The 21,954-nt window shown below is 41.0% G+C and overlaps 1 protein-coding gene across 3 annotated transcripts; it reads right to left on the bottom strand.

Annotated features, from left to right (window-relative positions):
* Positions 1 to 362: 362 nt before the first annotated feature.
* Positions 363 to 20,871, bottom strand: LOC120045126 (long-chain-fatty-acid--CoA ligase 4-like). 3 transcript variants are annotated; one of them, XM_038990020.1, is made up of 15 exons: positions 20,789 to 20,871; positions 14,411 to 14,964; positions 13,961 to 14,138; positions 13,731 to 13,840; positions 9,121 to 9,259; positions 8,668 to 8,818; positions 8,223 to 8,346; positions 8,039 to 8,110; positions 6,646 to 6,785; positions 5,766 to 5,938; positions 4,111 to 4,185; positions 3,551 to 3,739; positions 3,205 to 3,319; positions 2,871 to 3,028; positions 363 to 2,703 (listed from the first exon to the last, which is right to left on the bottom strand). In XM_038990020.1, exons 2-15 carry the CDS (start codon positions 14,759 to 14,761, stop codon positions 2,546 to 2,548), a joined length of 2,133 nt encoding a protein of 710 aa, XP_038845948.1. In that variant the 5' UTR covers positions 14,762 to 14,964; positions 20,789 to 20,871; the 3' UTR covers positions 363 to 2,545. The 3 variants fall into 3 exon arrangements, with proteins under 3 accessions (XP_038845948.1, XP_038845949.1, XP_038845950.1); XM_038990021.1 differs by having other exon boundaries at positions 14,411 to 14,647; positions 20,789 to 20,839; XM_038990022.1 differs by having other exon boundaries at positions 14,411 to 14,644; positions 20,789 to 20,823.
* Between the last annotated feature and the right edge of the window lie 1,083 nt (positions 20,872 to 21,954).

Genomic DNA, 21,954 nt, shown 5'->3' with positions numbered 1-21,954 from the left:
AATGTTGAAGACTGTTCAAGCTGTGTAGACCTTCACTAGGCACTATGTTACCTGCCATGATGCACTTTAATAAACAGCCGTGTCTGAGTGGAGCAATGCCACATTTGAGTTTGCTGTTAGCCCTACACTACCTACTGAATTTATGAGAGGCATTAGAATCACCTCATACCTTGGGCTTGGTTGAAATTCTGTCATTCTCCTTGCTTGAAAGATTTGCAAAGCTTGCCCCAAGGATAGTTAGAATGCATCTTTCTTGACAGCGCTATGAAAGAATGGGGTAGATTTAAACTAGTGAACCTAATTATAAATCATTGAACAATACTTTATATTGATATTTATGACTGACAATTATTCAAGTAATAAACATTTTACAGTGGGCAGAAAGCTTTAATATGTTCATATAAAAAGAATATGTACTTTCAAATGACATAACCAGAAGGTACACACTGCCCAACCCTGTCACACATAGTTTCATTCACATATTAACAGATTTGAATAAATAATACAAATTAACAAAACATCAATATAAATGGAGAGAGAAGAAGGCTGCATTTACACAGGCAGCCCAATTCTGAACTTGTTTTAACTAATTGGTATTTTGATTAATCCAATCAGCTCTGAAAAAGCTCTGATGTGAAAAGATCTGATGTGATTGGTCAAAAGACCATTAGTGGAAAAAATATCACAATTGGGCTGCCATTGTAAACACAACCTAAGTGCTTCACAATTAACATAATAAGATTAAAGGTTGGTCTCAAAATAAATACTACTGCAGTCGCATTCTTGGTGCATGGAACCCTGAGTATAAGAATAATAAAACCTTCACAAACATTTTTTTTTACCTTTCTCAATCCTATTGGAACATAGCCGTGATAGGACTCAATGGATTGGAGTGGTATCATGGCTAATATGAACAGTGTATGTTTCATCCCAATGTGTTGGCCATTGAAGATATTTGCAAAATCGTTAAATTGTATTATATGTTATGAATGCAATGCATCCTGGAATATTATTTTTGGCATTGATTTGCACGTTTCAGTTGTCACGACCCCATCAATTCTCTTCTACTGCATTATATGCCACGTTAAACAGCTTCCGAATGATAAAGCAAACTTGCCGATACACAGCATTTTCATTAAGGTTCCACACAAAGTTTCAAGAAGCACAATTGTGACCTTTAAACAGTTCAACAGTACAAATTCATCCAAAAAATTTAAAATGGTTCAACGTTTAACATGACCTTAATATACATATAAAATATTTTAAATATAAGTTCTTTACACATGCAACTCAATAGTATTTTCAACATTATAATGAAAAAATTGCATTGAATTATATTGAGTATTTCATATCTGTATGTCACAAAATGGCAAATTATTTAAGAGTATAGGCTATTAAGTTGGCATATCCATAGGTCAGAAATGTAGAACTATTACAGTACATTATAAATATGACTTGAAACATTATCTAAGTCTATAAATATTGTACAGTATACAACAGAGTTGTAGGAAGAGATCAGCATGAAAAAAGAAGGCTAAAGGACTATCTTAATTTTTGCTCAAATAAAAATGATAATCCATGCTGTAACACAGCAAGTATGACATTAACCATTTACCTAGTATCTGAAAAATCTGTGACATACTTGGGTTGGGTTGGGTTGTGTTACTATAACAATGTCATGAGCAGGTTCAAAACATGAAAACATAAATGATACAAGCACAGGTGACAGAAATGGCCAAAGTTACACTCAGATTTGATCTATGTGCAATAGCCTAAAGGATTGTGAGGGCTCGGCAGTTGCGTGGCAGTAATGTGATCCTATGTACAGAACAAGTAAACAATTTATACAGCAGCACTGTGGGGGCTTGCTCATTAGGGGGCAGTAAAAATGTTTTCATCAATTATGTTCACCTTTTTCAAAAGGAGGCCAGAGAAGAGACGACTCAGGAGTTGAGCAAATCTCATTGAGAAAAGGCCATTATGACTCCTACCTCAATTAGACACAAAAATAGTAGTATTTACGGACATGTCATAATAAATCCCAAAGGCAAATTACAATATGCAAATACAAGACTTGCATTCGAATGGCGTTTTACACAACGCTGTGCGATCTCCAACACAAATAGCCATAACTAACCAGCTGATCCTTCTGTGCTGAACTTTATGGACTGACATTCATAATGTGACAAAAGAGATGACGTGGAAAGACAATTCTACAGTTCACAGACATAATGCTTTGAAGCAGGGTGTCAAACTCATTCCATAGAGGGCAAAGTATCTGCAGGTTTTAGATTTTTCCTTTCAATTAAGACAGACAACCAGGTGAGGTGAGTTCCTTACTAATTAGTGACCTTATTTCATCAATAAAGTACAAGGGATGAGTGAAATCCCGCAGACACTCAGCCCGCCGTGGAATGAGTTTCACACGTGCGTTGAAGCATATGCACTCGCACGCAAGCATACACACACATTCAGACACGCACCCACTCATTTCACTGGTGAAAGTTGTCAGGAAACCGTTCTTAGGTTAGATCAGATAGTGGCTCTACTTCCCTCCGTACATTCTCTCGATATCAGTCTGGAAGTGGTTCTTCAGCTCCTTCCTCTTCAGTTTGAATGCGTCCGTCACCAGGCCAGTCTCAGGGGTCCAGGGCTCTGGGCTCAGACGCACTTTCACTGGGATCTCAAAACGCTGCAGTTTGACTGATGGGGAGGAAAACACAATGGTTAATATAAAAGGGATAAACATGGCCTGAACAAAGCCCTCTATTGTCACACACTAAAATGATGTGTCTTATAATTCTAGGTTATTATCCATCTGGTTAATCAAGTTAACAGGATATGTGTCATAGAGTAAGTGTCAGCCTTACTTGAGGTAGCCACCTCTTTGATGGCCTTCAAGACCTCTTTCTCCATGGCCGGGTGGTTACAGATCTCCTCCCAGGCGACACTGATGCCGTTCTTATTGGCCAGAATTGTCAGCTGCTTCTGGTTCGGTACCACAAAGCTTATCACATAGTTCTGGTCACTAAAAGCAAGAGAACATTTTTTAAATGATACAGACTAGACCTGAGCATGAACATTAAATATGTTTTCAGGGTGATACATGTAGAATAACCACAAATGAATGTGGTGTCAATGTAATAGCGTTCTGTCCTATGTAAAGAAGTGTATGGTATATAGTAAAGCAGACAGAAGAGATACCTGTTTGCATATGCACAAATGTTTTCAATAAGGGGGCAGTTTTTCAGAGCAGACTCCACTTTCCCCAAGGACACGTATTCTCCAGCCTGCAGTTTGACCAGGTCCTTCTTACGGTCTACATGGAACAAACAGAGCAGAGAGGGTCAGTGAGAACACTAAAGTATGTCAGCATAGTGTTGTCTACATCTTCTCCTGAGAGGTTATGGCAGGTAGCACTGTTTACATCCATTTGAATTGTTTATGACAGTATTGCCTCATGGTCATAAAGTGTTGAAGAGGCAGCTGATCAGTGCTCAGTGCACATTGGTGTTATTATTCAGGCGTTCTCCAACTCTCAGCCACTCACCCACTATCTGCAGACAGCCATCAGGGTGAATCTCCCCCACGTCCCCGGTACAGAACCACCTCTGGCCCTGCTCATCCACCCAGAAGTCATTGTTCAGGTGCTCACTCTTATAGTAACCCATGGTAACGTTGGGCCCACCAATCATGATCTCTCCACGGGGGTGGGGCTGGTCCTGGCTGGTGTATCCGCCTTGTGAACACAGTGGGAATATAAGAGTGAGGCATGGTCGGAGAGAATAGCTGTATAGAGTATTGTTTGGACCAGAAAAAAACTAACCACATGGAAGCTAAATTGGCCCATGAGAGACACATGAAAATACGGTAACAACACGCAAAGGAGGCAAATTGGGCAGCTACAAAACGAGGATGTCCAAGCCATCTGTGATACACATACTATAGGTGTGTCATAATCAACATGTATTTGTCATGAGCACATGATACATGGTGTAACTGATACAATGAAATGCTTACTTGCAAGCTCTCCTCAACAGCGCAGTACACTTTATCAAAAATATTCACAAATAAGTTTGTGTATGTGTGTCCATAGGTTTTATTACTTACCCTCAACCCAGTCTCGTAGTTTGACCTCACAGCAGATGAGGGGGGCTCCTACTCTCCCAGTGCTGTAGTCTGCCACTGGAGAGAGGAAACACACACTCACAAAATAAATGAAATAGTCCCATGTAGAGTTTAATATCTGATGCCAGTAGTAGGCTGCAACCCGGCCTACTAAAAACCAGTCTGGGAATATTCAAGGTTTTCTCATTAAAGAATAAGCGTCAGTGCTTACGCTCATGCACTTCTAAGGCAAAGAGCAAGATACACACGTTAGTGATGTGCGGGTTGACTCAAATATACAATTGTGTAATTCATATCGACAGAATAGGCTACATTAAGGTTTTTCTTTGGTTACTTTTTATCTGGCTTTAGACAAGGGTACAAAAGCCTAAGCTTTAGGGTCTAACATTAGCCTACACACGCCAATCACCAAATGCTTCAGGGAAGACGGGCAGAAAAAATGTAAGTCGATCCACGGAGGCAAAAAGAACAATGTCAGAGTTTAATTAAAAACATTAAGGGAGGGCCAGAACTGTAATGTTTGGGAAAGATTTGGTGAAGTGGTAGAAGAGGTTGACAATAGCGGCTATGTTGTGTGATGATTGTGAAGCGCTATACAAATTAGACAGTCACAAGATGGGAACTGTAGTGTTCAGATGGGTTAAATGGAATAGTAAGTGAAATCTCAACACTGACTGTAGGCTAAGTCTATAACCTCTCACATGGCCTAACATAATGCAGCGGGCCACAGATTTTCACTTTATCACATATAGTTGGGCGGTTGCGAATGTGTTATTAGCAACTGCAGGCAGGTGAATAAACAGCTAACACACTTGTCCTTCAGATTGACCGGAGACAAAAAACAGTGTGGTGGGAGAATCACAATTATAACACTGTCATATTTAGTTCATTCACTGCTTTGAGCTATGAGGAAAATCAAATGTTTGCAAACATTGATTTGTTATAAAATAATGTTATTTGTTTTTAAACTAAGAACTTGTACATTATCCTCTGCCTTGCAAGAGTGTTAAACGAAACTGAGAACCCTATCCTGAGGTCCTCTTAAATAATATGGCCTTATAAAATCGTCCCCGGTGGTTATTTGGCATCATTTGGCCATTTATTTCACACTCGTATACTGCTGCGTAGCGTCACACAAGCATATCCTTCCACATTTACAATGCACTGAAAAATGACTGATACCTGCGTACCTATACTGCAAAGCCGATTGACGCAAAACAGTTATATTTAGTATAGCTGTCATTCCTTTGTCATCCACGATCCCAGTACCACAGAACGTTTCACAGGTTGGGGCTTGAACAAAGACATCTATCTCTGAAAGCATGTGTGTTTAAAGACATGAAACCCTCAGGGCACCTTAACATATATAAAAGCCTGAGCAGTAGCATTTTCTCAAAGACCTTGTCTTGGCTAAAGCCAAAATTTACCATAGAATGCATAGGTATAATTTCCCCCAAAAAACACAATGGTGAAAATTCTCAAATGACAGAGCTCCCACCATTCCCCTACACACTACTACTACTCTGCTAGTGAAGGAACCAAGGGTGCACTTGGTAATGATACCACTTCCAGGGTGAATATCATTAGCAAAGGACCCCAGCAGTAGTAGTCCGTGGCTGTGCCTTGCCATGACTCACCCTCTGTGATGGTACCTGCTCCGCAGGTCTCTGTGAGGCCGTAGCCCTGTCCCACAGGGCAGCAGAAGCAGATGTTCATGAATCGCTGTGTGGCGGAGGACAAGGGTGCCCCTCCTGACAGCATCATCCTGATGTTCCCTCCCAGCTGAGCCTTCACCTTCTTAAACAGCAGCCTGACGGAGCAGAGGAGAGAAATGTACGTATTACTACTTACTAGTTTATCAAGATGCCAATTGGTCCATGCTTACTGATACAGTTTCACTGTCTGATCCCTGATAAGCAGCTTGTAATGATGCAGGTTGTTGCATGTTATGATGATGTATACAGATTCTGATCCTGTCATTGGTCTCTGCCATCTCAGAACTAGGGCACATTAGACTTGCAGTGGAAGTGACACACTTGTAGCCTATTTATTAGAATCCGATAGAGTAAAATTGGCAACAAAAACTAAAAAAGTTGAGAGGGTGACTAGAGGCCAATGTCTCGGTCATGCTGATACCAAGAAATGGGGAAAGGAAACTTGTCTTGTCTGGTAGACAAGAAAATATTGTTGCCAACAAGGGGGAACTAAAACCAGTCAACATTTAAAATTTTAAAATATATAGATTCCAGAGGACAAATCTATACAGCTTTGAAAAACCCATGTAGTTTGATAAGGCCTAGCTATATCTCTTACTTCCAAGTACTGTAATGGCATGTTGGAAATGTTTATGTTTTTATGTACTGACATTAATCAATGTTTATGTCTTTATGCACTGACCTTGTATCAGGGATTTTATCTCTATAGATAGCCATGTGCATGTAACAGGATTGTGTACATCAGCTGGGAACATGCTGGTATGTGTATATGTGTTTGTGTCCTCACATACAATATACTCACAAGTTGCAGAGAGGGGCATCGTAGCCCATTTTGATCTGTTCCAGTTTGTAGTTGTAGCCCAGTTTAAACAGTGTCCTCTGCACATAGCTCATCTCCTGCACCTTGTTCATCACATTCTTGTAGATGCGGTCCATTATTTCCTGACAGATAAGATACAATAAACAGAAAAGATCAACTTCACACATCAGTTTGTGACGGTTTTTCTTTTTACCTTATCCATATGTCTGCTTCCACTTTCTCTACAGAGGAAATCAAAGCTGCAGGATAGTTATCAAAGAACCTCAAAGAATCAACATCACCTGTTCGAGGATGTCCTCTAAACCTGACCTATAAAAATCTGTAAAGAAACCAGCCTTATAGTACGGATGTGGGTTTGAAATAATGTCACTATTCAAATAGTATCATACATTTTTGTCGGATATGCGGATATTTGAAATACAGCCGTTGAGGTTAAATGCGGTGGTGTGTGTAGCGAGCAGACAGAGAGAGTGAGAAAGACACCAAGGCAACTCGGCTACAGTCAAGACTAGCTAACATTTATTTGTAGCAGCCACAATGTTATTTGTCATCCCATATAACAAGACAATCTGTCTTGACTGGAGTAGCCTAGCACAATAAAAGGTGTGTATTAATTTAAACTTTCTGTTTTTTGAAAATGATTTCTTGCTGATATGAAATAAGGTCCTTATGCTTCCAAAACCGTACCTCAAGCGATGTGTGTTAATGTTCAGACCGAGCGTCAGGGCTCTTAACAAAACTCCCCCGTACAGAAGACGCCTTCGTCCAATGACTTATGTGTAATGTAATAGAGCAGAGTCATGAACAAGGGCTGGGAGAAGCCTAGAGAAGCTAATGGAGTCCACATGCTGCACAACCCCATTCAGATAAAACAACAACAAACTACCTGTTGGTTGCTCATTGTAGCCTACACCTTCTCATTTCACTAACTTGTAATTCAGTAATTCATTCCATCTTGCATTGCATTAGTGAACTTTCACTACACGTGCTACACATTGAACCTCTTTGCCGCTTTGATTGGCCAACAAGCTACGTGAAGGCAATTGATGGGCTACAGGTCTTTTTATGGGGTGCCAACATAATAACTACATTGAAAGATTTGTTTTATTAAATTAATAACTTGAAATGACATGGTCTATCCTTGTATGTAACAAAGTCACATGGATATTTACATTTCATTTAGAAAAACCCTTTTCAGTGTTAGAGTCAGGTTAAAATTGGCCTATAATTTTTCGGGAGCAAAACATTACACTCACACAAGTATTAGAATACTACGTCCATTCAGATATTCAAATAACCATGCACATCCCTATTTTATAAAACACTAACAAATCAGTGATAAGCAAAAAGATTAAGGAAGGATGTTCGTTCTTACCGGAACAGCTGCCATCAGAGTAGGCCTCAACACAGAGCAGTCTCCATTACTGCCTTTCTTGATTTTTGTTGACTGCAAAAGAGAAGCAATAAAAATAACATTAGATTGTTGCCCACTTTGCAATAAAATAAAACAAATCCATAAGAAAAGATATCTCTTTATATCAAACTGCTGAGTCTATTACCTGGTCAGAGAGTGTTTGTGGGGAAGAGTAGCCAATTCTGCAGCCGTACGTCATACATGAGATCTCAGCAGTCATCTCCAGCACATGAGCTAGAGGCAGGTAGCCAATGTAGGTATCCTTCGGCCTGCACATGGGCACAAACACATCACACTACTGTAAGCAATATGAAGATGAGAGAACATCTTCAATGTCTGTAACCATGCACAACATTATACAAAAATAAGGAAGTGGTTATGCACTTTGACAATACTGTCTAATTATCAAGTTAAGGAGGAAGATCGCATGAGTAAATAAGTTTAGGCATGGTTATCATGAGCACATTACACTGTTTGTCTGCTGTCTTTAAAACATTGCGTCAAATCCCCATGTCAGATGCAGAGACCTGACCAGCCTAGTTAAATGGTGGTTAGATACTAGAAGCCCTGTGATAGAGTGCTCTGCTCACCCCAGGCCTGGGATCCTCTCACACTGGCCCGTCATGCCAGCAATAAGATTGCTGTGGATGATCATGACTCCTTTGGGTTGTCCTGTGGAGCCGCTGGTGTACATGACCACAGCCAGGTCTGTGGGCTGGGGCCGCTGCACAGCTATACTCACTGCCAGGAGCACAGGGGGACACGTCACTTAATAATGCTTAGAAAATAAATGGTACAGTTCAGGACAGTACAAACATTCTTTACTACATTGTGGGACTAAACTAAACTGCCAGCATATGTGCATATTATACTTCACTAGCTGCTTAGACATTTTACCATCGCTACAATGCCATCTGAGCCATATGTAAACTCACGTTTCAGAGCAAACACTGTTTGACATAACAGGGTGACTTAACAGAGTGACCCAACAGTGTGACCTGTGTGTTTTGTACATGCATAGTTTTGTTGATGTTTCCACGTACAGTTGTCAGGTTTGGATCCCAGCTCTTGTACTGCCTGCATGCTGTGGATCTGAATGCCCTCTGGGTAACCCGTCCTTCTGATGCTCTTGTTGTCCACATAGATAACGTGCTTCAGGTTATGCATTTCTGGCAAAATACTCTGTCAAAGACACAAGAAGACACATCATTGTCTAGACATGAGTAATCTCAGCTCTCGTGTCCTAAATGCCTTTAGGGTTCATTCAAGTTTCAATGACATCAGTATTTGTTTTTCAAATCAAACTTTGTTTGTCACATGCGCTGTGTCGACTGCACTGTAGGTTAAGGGCTTGTAAGTAAGCATTTCACGGTAATGAAATGCTTACTTACAAGCCCTTAATGAATATTGCGGTTCAAGAAGAGTTAATCAAATATTTACCAAATAAACTAAAGTAAAAAATTAAATAAAAAAACACAATAAAGAGGAAATATACAGGGGGTACCGGTACCGAGTCAGTGTGCAGGGTTACAGGTCAGTCGAGGATAATTTGTACATGTAGGTAGGGGTAAAGTCACTATGCATAGATGTGAAACAAATTCTTATTTACAATGACGGCCTACACCGGCCAAACCCGGACGACGCTGGGCCAATTGTGCACCGCCCTATGGGACTCCCAATCACTGCCGGTTGTGATACAGTCCAGATTCAAACCAGGGTGTCTGTAGTGATGCCTCTAACACTGAGATGCAGTGCCTTAGACTGCTGTGCCACTCTGGAGCCCAAATAAAAAACAGCGAGTAGCAGCAGTGTAACAAATAAATGGGGGGGTGTCAGTGTAAATAGTCTGGTGGCCATTTGATTAATTGTTCAGCAGTCTTATGGCTTGGGGGTAGAAGCTGTTAAGGAGCCTTTTGGTCCTAGACTAGGCATTCCGGTACCGCTTGCCGTGCGGTAGCAGGGAAAACAGCCTATGACTTGGGTGACTGGAGTCTCTGACAATTTTCTGGGCTTTCCTCTGACACCGCCTATTATATATGTCCTGAATGGCAGGAAGCTTGGCCACAGTGATGTACTGGGCCGTACACACTACCCTCAGTAGCGCCTTACGGTCAGATGCCGAGCAGTTGCCATACCAGGCAGTGATGCAACCGGTCAGGATGCTCAAAATGGTGCAGCTGTAGAACTTTTTGAGGATCTGGGGACCCATGCCAAATCTTTTCAGTCTCCTGAGGGGCAAAAGGTTTTGTCGTGCCCTCTTCATGACTGTCTTGGTGTATTTGGACCATGATAGTTCGTTGGTGATGTGGACACCAAGGAACTTGAAACTCTCGACCCGCTCCACTACAGCCCCGTCGATGTTAATGGGGGCCTGTTCGGCCCGCCTTTTCCTGTAGTCCACGATCAGCTCCTTTGTCTTCCTCACATTGAGGGAGAGGTTGTTGTCTTGGCGCCACACTGCCAGGTCTCTGACCACCTCCCTATAGGCTGTCGTCAGCAAACTTAATGATGGTGTTGGAGTCGTGTTTGGCAACGGAGTCGTGGGTGAACAGGGAGTACAGGAGGGGACTAAGTACACACTCCATTGTTGAGGACCAGAGTGGCAGACGTGATGTTGCCTAACCTTACCACCTGGGGGTGGCCTGTCAGGAAGTCCGGGATCCAGTTGCAGAGGGAGGTGTTTAGTCCCAGGATCCTTAGCTTAGTGATGAGCTTCGTGGGCACTATGATGTTGAACGCTGAGCTGTAGTCAATGAACAGCATTCTCTTGCCCTCCAGGACATCTACACCATCCGATGTCACAGGAAGGCCAAAAAGATCATCAAGGACATCAACCACCCGAGCCACTGCCTGTTCACCCCGCTATCATCCAGAAGGCGAGGTCAGTACAGGTGCATCAAAGCTGGGACCGAGAGACTGAAAAACAGCTTCTATTTCAAGGCCATCAGACTGTTAAACTGCCATCACTAACATTGAGTGGCCGCTGCCAACATACTGACTCAAATCTCTAGCCACTTTAATAATTACAAATTGGATGTAATAAATGTATCACTAGTCACTTTAAACAATGCCCCTTTATATAATGTTACATACCCTACATTACTCATCTCATATGTACAGTGGAGAGAACAAGTATTTGATACACTGCCGATTTTGCAGGTTTTCCTACTTACAAAGCATGTAGAGGTCTGTAATTTGTATCATAGGTACAAACCAACTGTGAGAGACGGAATGCAAATTAATTACTTAAAAATCATACAATGTCATTTTCTGGATTTTTGTTTTAGATTCCGTCTCTCACAGTTGAAGTGTACCTATGATAAAAATTACAGACCTCTACATGCTTTGTAAGTAGGAAAACCTGCAAAATCGGCAGTGTATCCAATACTTGTTCTCCCCACTGTATATACTGCACTCTATACCATCTACTGCATCTTGCCTATGGCGTTCGGCCATCGCTCATCCGTGTATTTATATGTACATATTCTTATTCATTCCTTTACACTTGTGTATAAGGTAGTTGTTGGGAAATTGTTAGATTACTTGTTAGATATTACTGCACGGTCGGAACTAGAAGCACAAGCATTTCGCTACACCCGCATTAACATCTGCTAACCATGTGTATGTGACCAATACATTTTTATTTGATTTGACATAGGTGTTCCTTTTGTCCAGGTGGGAAAGGGCAGTGTGGAGTACGATTGAGATTGCGTCATCTGTGGATCTGTTGGGGCGGTATGCGAATTGGAGTGGCTCTAGGGTATTCGGGAGGGTGCTGTTGATGTGAGCCATGAACAGCCTTTCAAAGCACTTCATGGCTACCGAAGTGAGTGCTTCGGGGCGGTAATCATTTAGGCAGGTTACCTTCTCTTCCTTGGGCACAGGGACTATTATGGTCTGCTTGAAACATGTAGGTATTACAGACTCAGTCAGGGAGAGGTTGAAAATGTCAGTGAAGACACTTGCCAGTTGGTCCGCGCATGCTTTGAGTACAGGTCCTGTTTAAAGGTCTTGCTCACATCGGCTACCGAGAGCGTTATCACACAGTAGTCCAGAACAGCTGGTGCTCTCGTGCATGCTTCAGTGTTGCTTGCCTCGAAGCGAGCATAAAAAGGCATTTAGCTCGTCTGGTAGGCTCGCGTCACTGGGCAGCTTGCTTCTGGGTTTCAATTCGTAGTCCGTAATAGTTTTCGAGCCCTGCCACATCCAATGAGCGTGAGAACAGGTGTAGTAGGATTCAATCTTAATCCTGTATTGACACTTTGCTTGTTTGATGGTTCGTCTGAGGGCATAGCGGGATTTCTTATAAGTGTCCGGATTAGTGTCCTGCTCCTTTAGCTCGATGTGGATGTTGCCACCATTGGATGAATCCCGGAACATATTCCAGTCTGTGCTAGCAAAACAGTCCTGTAGCGTAGCATCCGCGTCATCTGACCACTTCCGTATTGAGCGAGTCACTGGTACTTCCTGCTTTAATTTTTGCTTTTAAGCAGGAATCAGGAGGATAGAATTATGGTCAGATTTGCCAAATGGAGGGCAGGAGAGAGCTTTGTATGCATCTCTGTGTGTGGAGTAAAGGTGGTCTAGAGTTTTTTCCCCTCTGGGTTTCACATGACATGCTGGTAGAAATGAGGTAAAACGGATTTAAGTTTTCCTGCATTAAAGTCCCCGACCACTAGGAGCGCCACTTCTGAATGAGCATTTTCTTGTTTGCTTATGGCCTTATAGAGTTGGTTGAGTGCGGTCTTAGGTTTGTGGTGGTAAATAGACAGCTACGAATAATATAGATGACAACTCTCTTGGTAGATAGTGTGGTCTACAGCTTATCGTAAGGTACTCTACCTCAGGCGAGCAATACCTCGAGACTTCTTTAATATTAGACATCGCGCACCAGCTGTTATTAACAAATACACACACACCCCCACCCTTCGTCTCACCAGACGTAGCTTCACTGTTCTGTCGGTGGATGGAAAATCCCGTCAGCTTTATTTTATCCATGTCGTCGTTCAGCCACGACTCGGTGAAACATAAGATATTACAGTTAATGTCCCGTTGGTAGGATAATCTTAATCGTAGGTCATCGATTTTATTTTCCAATGATTGCACGTTGGCCAATAGAACGGATGGCAGTGAAGGTTTACTCGCTCGCCTACGAATTCTCAGAAGGCAACCTGACCTCCGCCCCCTTTTCTCCATATTTTCTTCACGCAAATGACAGGGATTTGGGCCCGTTCCCGAGAAAGCAGTATATCCTTCGTGTCGGACTCGTTAAAGAAAAAAGCTTATTCCAGTTCGAGGTGAGTAATCGCTGTTCTGATATCCAGAAGTTATTTTCAGTCATAAGAGACAGTAGCAGCAATATTATGTAAAAAATAAGTTACAAACGACGCAAAAAAACTAACAAAATAGCACAGTTGGTTAGGAGCACGTAAAACGTCAGCCATCTTCTCTGGCGCCATTTTCAGTAATGACACACCTCAGTTCACACACAAACACCCCATGGCTAATTTTAAATTCCTCCTTGATCTACAGAGGTGATTGCACACATCCTGTCTAAAAAGATAGCTCTCTTTCCCACAGATAGAGGAGATGAGAACAGCAGTGTGTAGTTCGGCTAGAATCTGAACCATGCATTTCCCCTGATGACTCCTACCTTGAGTTTAGTCTCCAGTAGCTCTGTGCTGGTGATCAGGTGAGTGGCCCCACACTCATTCAGGCCATAGGCCACTGCCTCCTCCCCCAGGGTGGCATACAGAGTGACCACTGCAACACAACCAAACATGTTGTTCACATGCACACACACAACACAATGTTTTCACAAATATTGCTGTCCTAACAGGAAATATCTTTATAATGCAAACTAGTGGAACTTTATGTGCCTACATGGAAAGTTGCGTCTGAAGCAGGCCTGTGCAGTGATCATCCACTCTGCCCGTGTCTCACAGAAGATGGCGATGGTACTCTTGGGCTGCTGGCCCAGGGCTGCCAGTCCACTACCTAGATGACTGATGATCTGGTCCACCTCGTCATAGGACAGCCACCTGTACTCCCCCAGGATCAGCTGCAGCAGAGGAGAGAACAGAAACAGTCCATTAGGGTTGGTTCTACTAAGGGCCTTCAGTTCACAGGGGTAAATATCCCACTGGAGAGTCAAGTCATATATTTATGACATTCGATTTAATAACTCTACAAGAAGGGACTTAATCTAGGATTGTTAGATGTTATATGAAGTTACACAAACTTGCTTCAGGTTGCATAACTTTTCTAACTTATTTGGCAGAACCTTGACTGCAATAATTGGTTCCTGGTGAGATGTGTGTGTGATCACTCTACCTTCTTAAAGATCTTGCCGCTGGGTTGCATCTCGTTCTCCTCATTTAGGACCTCCCTGGTGCCCAGGCAGTCTGCGTTGCCGAAGCGCTGCACTGCATGCTCAAACAGCTTGTCTAGAGTGTCCTTTCCCTCAAAGTCCTCCCGGGCCAGGTTGTCAAAGTTCTCCACACAACGATAGGGGCCCTCTGCTTTGCCTGTGGTGGACTTGGCTTTCTCTCTCTTTGCCATGGTTTTCTTCTTCCCAGCATCAGTGAGGAAATACCATGGGATAAACGTGATGAGCGTGTACAGCCACATCAACAGGTACACAGGCGAGAACACTATGTAATGCATGTCTACTTTGAACCTCATGGTTGAAGGTGAGGCAGAAGTGGAGAGAAAAAGAGACTTGAGGGAGAAGCGTCTGCTTCAGGGAGAGTTCAGAATGCTCAGCTCTCAGGTCATGGAAAGGTTGCCAAAGCAGGTGGCGGTAATTACAGATTGGACAGGTAGCAGCACATGCACCCAGACGGTTCAATGGAAAGGCTTGACACAAGAGGTCTGTGATGCTAGCTCTATAGCAGGGTGATTGGTCCAGAATTGTTGAGCACAGGGGAAGAAGAAAATACATGGAGAAAGAGAAGTATGTTAGTCATATTGTAATCTTTTGTAATCTTTTGTGCGCGTAAACCGAAGAATCTGTCGCGGCGGGATGGAATGCGTAGGATAACGAGCAACAGTAGTTCCAGTGTTCGGGTTTTCTTCACTGACTATTTGGATGTATCATGATTGGGAGAAGCTGAATAAACACAGGTGAACTACTCATTTCTAACACATATAGACCCAGAACTTAACCAAGAGTAGTCATATTGAAGGAATAGCTAGGAGCTAGCCAGTAGCCACAAGCATGCACTGTGCATAATACAACATCTAATTTATAGACTAGCCAAAAGTAATGACTTTATTCATTTTCAAGAAGGCTTCTTGTATGCATTTCATGGCAAAGCATACATTGCAACACACCGAACCTAGGTGTTTTATTATTTGGGGGGGGGGGGGGGGGGGTCAAACAAGAAGCAGCTAAGGTATTTAACACATACCTTACCACCGGTAAATATTGCTGCACAAAATAGCTGAGTTTCACTGGAGCACTACACTGACCGCTGCAGCTGTACACAAACATCTAGGCCCATGTCTGGTCAACATCACTTCAGTTCAGATTTGACAACCTTTTATCTTATCAATAATTGATGCTTGCAGTGTGCAATCATTTCCCAGAACTGAAAGAATGTTAGGTCTGTGTTTAAAAAATCTGAAAGAGTATCTGTATGTATTTATGCCAATTGATGATGCCTTGGTTAAGACAGAAACATTTATAAGGTAGAATAATTCGAATGAGCAACACAAGTTGTTAATAAATAGCTCAGTAGGTCTACCCTAGGAAAATACCCCTTGAGAATGTTATAAATAAAGAGACTGAAATACAAAGACTGCAGAGCAGAGTTCAGCAGAGTGGTTATGAAGCCAAAGAGGTGAGGTTAGATTAGGTTAGATGACAGAGACAGCATACATGAAATCTTACTTAACCTTTTACAGGTAATAAAAAAAATTAAAAAACATTTAAGTAGTCATTTACTGTCTTATTTTGTTACTTGGCTTTTACTTTCTTACTATTGCCACATTTCTGGTGCCACTTGGCAACCCTTTCGACATACGTCTACATTCTAACCTCGATCACTGTCATGGCATATGTGCATCACCCAGTCTTTTCCCACGAAAAAGGCAAACCCAAATGACTTCACTGAAAACTATTCAGGAGTCATGACATCACTGAAAACGACTTCCTTGTGCAAACCAGAGACATTTCCATGTAAGTCAAAGAACACATTATTTCTTTGCGCAAGATTCTCCAAGGTGGCAACTGGCAAGAGGGCAATTCCATGGTAACAGAGTGATGCAGACTCTGTTTTTTTCACTTTAAAATGTATGTCAAACAAAAACCAATGATTACAAAGTTAAACAAACTAACCAACTGTATGCACAAGGACTCTATGCACACATTTACTTGAAGAACAGTGCAGATGTGGTAGGTAGCCTAGTGGTTAGAGCGTTGGACTAGTAACCGAAAGGTTGCAAGATCGAATCCCCGAGCTGACAAGGTAAAAATCTATGGTTCTGTCCCTGAACAAGGCAGTTAACCCACTGCTCCTAGGCTGTCATTGAAAATAAGAATTTGTTCTTAACTGACTTGCCCAGTAAAATATAAGATGCAAAGTTTGGTAACTAACACTAACCAGCACACTGGAAAGGGTAAAAAGGGCACCAAAGTTGAATCTGGACTTCATCCAAGCCTAAACAAAAATCCCATTCCACTATCCAGTAAAACATTGACAAAACCATATCAAATCACTTATAATACAATGTAGTCTAATGGAGGGCATCTTGACATCAGAGATAAGGGGAACATTTCAGGTCAACTCAAACTGTAATAAAAGTGCCCAAAACATCAGACCTACATTCCATTAAAAATGTTATCTAATTGATCTTGCTGCGGATACTATAACGAGCAGCTGAGCATGTCTAGACAGGATCATTACTTGTAAAATGACAGAAAGGCCACGTCATGCTTGAATCATGATCTGCTATGATCTGCTATGACCCTGATGGTGAATGCTTGTGTGACTTGACATCCCTCCAGACAGTAATGAAGGCTCAAGTGCTTTAGCACACAGGATGCTGCCTGTGAGTGGCTTATACTGCTCATGTGCCACTGATCTGGCCTAATCCCATTTACTGCCCAGGCATCACAACCCCAAAATGAATCAGCCAGGACAAATTCAAATTCCTCCTTCAATCAGTATATCTTCCTTAGTGTGAAGAAATTATCTACATTCTAAATATATTATATTTCTACATTTGATATGATGCCCCCACCAAAAAATCTTCCAACCGCTTTCGTTGCTCTTAATTGAAATGATATCCGTTATCAGGTATATCAGCTCTTTAAACAAAATCATAATTTTCAGAGAGCCTAAAACATTAGTCAGAGGAATGACTGTTTACCCCTGAAAAGAGAGGTAATTCAGAGATGGTCTGAATGGCTTTAGAAAATTAACACATGCACACACTTCTGAAAAACGCTATACCAGTGATGAGCAGATCGAAACAGTGCAAACCTTTCGGTAGAATGAACAAGAGAAGAAATTGGTTACCTTACCTACTGTTCTGAGGTACGCTAACAAAACACACTTCTTCCTCTTTCCTTGAACAAAAAGCCTGGTCCAGATATTGTTTATTCTACACAAGATGTTTATTCTTCACTCCCTGTCTAAGGTTTTTCGTTAACTCAGCTGCACTCACAAAGAGCTAACATACATTCTCCTGCTTCCACCCACAACTGCTCTCATCCAATAGAAGAGTGTATTGGACAGGAAGTGATACGGTTCCTCTCTACAGTATTCATCTCAACATACTCAGGGCTGACTGTGACTAACCCTTTTTGCATTATATTTCCAGAGACCACATCTATTAAAACTGTTACGCAAACACAGCTGGTTGCTCATAGTGATACACATTACATAGACTGACACTGACTGACACAACATTGTGTTCACAGATTCAGTTTAATCTATTCCAAGAAATGAGGAGACAGACATGTTTATCCAAGCCACATGATTATTTTTCTTGATGTGCTCTAACGCTTTCAAATCAGCAACAGTGAAATCCTTTCAGCTGTTTCAAGAAAAACATGTCCACTGCCTCATCATCAGACAGGATACTACTACCCACGTAGAAGCATGTCATAGCATGAGGTCAATGACCTTTAACACAATGAAGAATACTGTGTTATGCATGAAATGTGGGATCAAGACTAATGGCAAGGTTGTATTGTTAGATAGAATATTCAATGCTACTGCTGTGTCTATAAAACAGATGGCAGAAAAAGAACAACACAAACCTGTACTGTACCTCAAGCCTTGAAACAAGCCTACACTGTACATCAAACTCCTCATCTGTACAAATTGTAACACAAGAACCGTATCAATACAAAACAGGGTGATGACTGACTTGAAGTGTGTTCACCAGACCTTGGCATTAGTTTTCTATCCTGTTATCAGGACTGGTATTGAACATTCTTGGTAAAAAAAATGTTTTTTAATGTATAACCCATATATAATATGACCCATACATGCATAACCCATATATAATATAAACCATACATGTACAACCCATATATAATATAATCCGCACATGTATAACCCATATATAAGTAAGGGATAAACTCTGACATTACCTTGAAAATAAGGAGTTAATTTTTCCAAGGTAATGTTTTTAGTTTTTATTTAACTAGTCAAGTCAGTTAAGAACAAATTCTTATTTACAATGACGGAGGTGGGTTAACTGCCTTGTTCAGGAGCAGAACTACAGATGTTTACCTTGTCAGCTCGGGGATTCGATCTAGCAACCTTTCGGTTACTGGCCCAATGCTCTAACTACTAGGCTACCTGCCACCCCATGTACAGAATGTACAGAACGGAGGTGTTTATCCCGCTTATACCACAGTTGCCAAAGAAAACAATACTAAAGCAAACATTTACCAAAAGTGTTCGTTGATATTTTCATTTTTCGAAGCAAATTCATACTTTCTCATATTTTTGGTTGCTAGAGACGCGACACAGTCGTTCGTTCGATTAGTTCGATATTTATGGACGTGACTGTAGTTGTTCGTTCTTTATGTTTCATGGCGACGTGCTTATGCCTTGCGAGCTAGCTAGCCAACGTTTCCAACTGACCCAATACCTTTTCTAACTGTCCCATTATCTGGTTTTAGAAACTGGGTGGTTCGAGCCCTGAATGCTGATCGGCTGACAGCCGTGGTATATCAGACCGTATACCACAGGGATGACAAAAACATGTATTTTTACTGTTCTAATGACGTTGGTAACCCGTTTATAATAGCAATAAGGCACCTCAGGGGTTTGTGGTATTCACCAATATGCTCCACGTTGCGTCGTGCCTAAGAACAGCCCTTAGCCATGGTTTATTAGCCATATACCACACCCCCTCAGGCCTTTTTGCTTAATTATACCATGGCATTGTTGAATAGTCATTTCTGATTGGCTTGAAGGGCATTCTAGAGCATGCATTATTTCTCTATAACCCACAGTATATTTGCACGGTAGAATTCAATGGATATAGTTCTTACATGTTCTATGTTTGAGCTGCTTCTGAAACAAAAGTCGAATGGAAAACATTATTGGCATTGTTGAATTAGATTTTCATAATAGCAAGCTAGGACCGATGGTTTGGTTAGCTAAAACTACCAAGTCTGTTTGCTTGGTTACCAAGGCGACTACTGTCACTATCTAGTAAACTTGCTAGCTACTTCAGTGGATGTTGCACACATCTCTACCAGCAAATTAACCCATTTCTAGCGGTAAATGTGTTCAATTATAGCAATAGTATAAAAGTGATAATCAACTCGGGGCTCTATGCTTTCTCTGGAAAAAAATGCTAATCCCTGGAATGTTAGTTCCACTCTGCTAGCGTGGAACACATATTCTACGTCGTTCATTATTTTCCAGAGAACGCATAGCCCCTCGATTATCCCTTACTTAATGTCTATTCTAGAATGCCATTCTAGCCAATCAGAAACGAGTATTCACCAACGTTTTAGTATAAACCTGTAATATAACCCACATGGCTATCAAATCGTTTGCTCAAACATTCATTCGTTTTTTACAATTAGGCAATGTTACATGCCTTTTAGTTTACGGACATCAAATTAATAAATCAAATAAAGGTCCAGTGAGCGAGACCATGTCGTTGTCTGACCAAAAGTAACCTCTGCACCTGTCAACTCCGTTGACATAGCTTCAAGAAAAAACATAATAGTCGTGCTATTTCTCCCAACAAATGTAAGGCTGTTCACATATCTAAAAAGAATCCGGTATATCAAAATTAAGACTTTTTTGTAGCTAGCTTCGTGGTATCATTATGAAAATTAGAGGGACAACGAGGAATATAATTTGGTGACTGGCGTTCCGCAAATGTTCTGTAATGTGATGTTTGAAAACAGAGACCACCGTGGAATACACCCATTATGCGCTTTAAGTATTTGATATTAATAGGCGCTGTTGGTTATTAAAATTAAAAACGACGTGTAGCCTAGCTTGTAGGCTTGTAGCCTGGCCAGATCATAAACAAAGACAGAAATGAAGTTGGCATTGCTAACGTTAGCTGTTTCTTACTACTTCAGTACACTGGATATTAAGAATATTCAATATTGACACATTTTTGTAAATAAGATAGCTATGATGATAACATATATTATCTGACAGTTTACTTAGCCATTTCCCTAGCTAGCTTGTATGCTAGCTATAGTCAATCTAATCTTACCTCAAAAACCGAGAAGTGAGAGAGACATTCCCAGAAGGATGAATGACCGAAAGTAACCTGCAACAGAGAGGCGACAACCCGGAAACTTTACGTCATATGAGTCCATCTCTCATAGCCAATGAGAATGGTCTGAAGACCATGTTAATTTGATGCTACAGTTTCATTGAAAAATTGAAAAAAAAATATTGTCACACTTTATACGAATATCAACCAGTTATAAGTAATTAATCTCATCTGACTGTAGGTTACCCTTGTGAATTATGTGGATCATAATTTAATACATGATCCCTATAGACTAGGCAACACATCATTGTACTGTATGAAATATAGATGCGAGTTAAGTTCCCAACCAGTGAAAACACTGGTAATGGAGGCTATTTCTCTTCTTTAAATGTTCAACATAGCAAAAATAACAAAGAGCTGCTTGTATGATTCATCTCCCACATTCTTTGAAAACAGCCAAAATGTGTGTCTAAATTGCTTTAAGAAATATGAAATACAGTCAGAAGATTGGAGTTGCACCAGTATAGTGCATGACCTGCAGAATTTGGGTGAGAAATGGTGATAGGAACATTACATGTGGTGCTAAGATAATGGTCAAAATAAATTGTATACATTCTGGGCAATTACAGTGCCTTCATCGCCTTGACTTTTTCCACCTTTTGTTGTGTACAAATTAGGATTACATCCTTTTTATTTTTTCATCTACACCAAAGTACTCTAATATCAAAGTGGAAGAACGATTAAATAAAAAATAGATTAATGAAAAATAAAACAATATATGTTGATTAGATAAGTATTCAAACCCCTGAGTCAATACATGTTAGAATCACTTTTGGCAGCGATTACAGCTGTGAGTCTTTTTGGACAAGTCTCTAAGAGTTTTGCACACCTGGATTGTACAATTTCAAATCAAATCAAATGTTATTTGTCACATTCGCCGAATACAACAAGTGTAGGTAGACCGTACCGTGAAATGCTTACTTACAAGCCCTTAACCAACAATGCAGTTCAAGAAATAGAGGTAAGAAAATATTTACTAAATATACTGAAGTAAAAAATAAACTAAAAAGTAACACAAATAACAATAACGAGGCTATATACAAGGGGTACCGGTAATGAGTCGATGTGTGTTGGTACAGGTTAGTCGAGGTAATATGTACATG

This window comes from Salvelinus namaycush, chromosome 3 (assembly GCF_016432855.1).
Source record: "Salvelinus namaycush isolate Seneca chromosome 3, SaNama_1.0, whole genome shotgun sequence".
In the NCBI taxonomy this organism is placed as follows: Eukaryota; Metazoa; Chordata; class Actinopteri; order Salmoniformes; family Salmonidae; genus Salvelinus; species Salvelinus namaycush.
The sequence above is the reverse complement of the archived record's forward strand: the minus strand, read 5'-3'. Positions and strand labels throughout refer to the sequence as shown.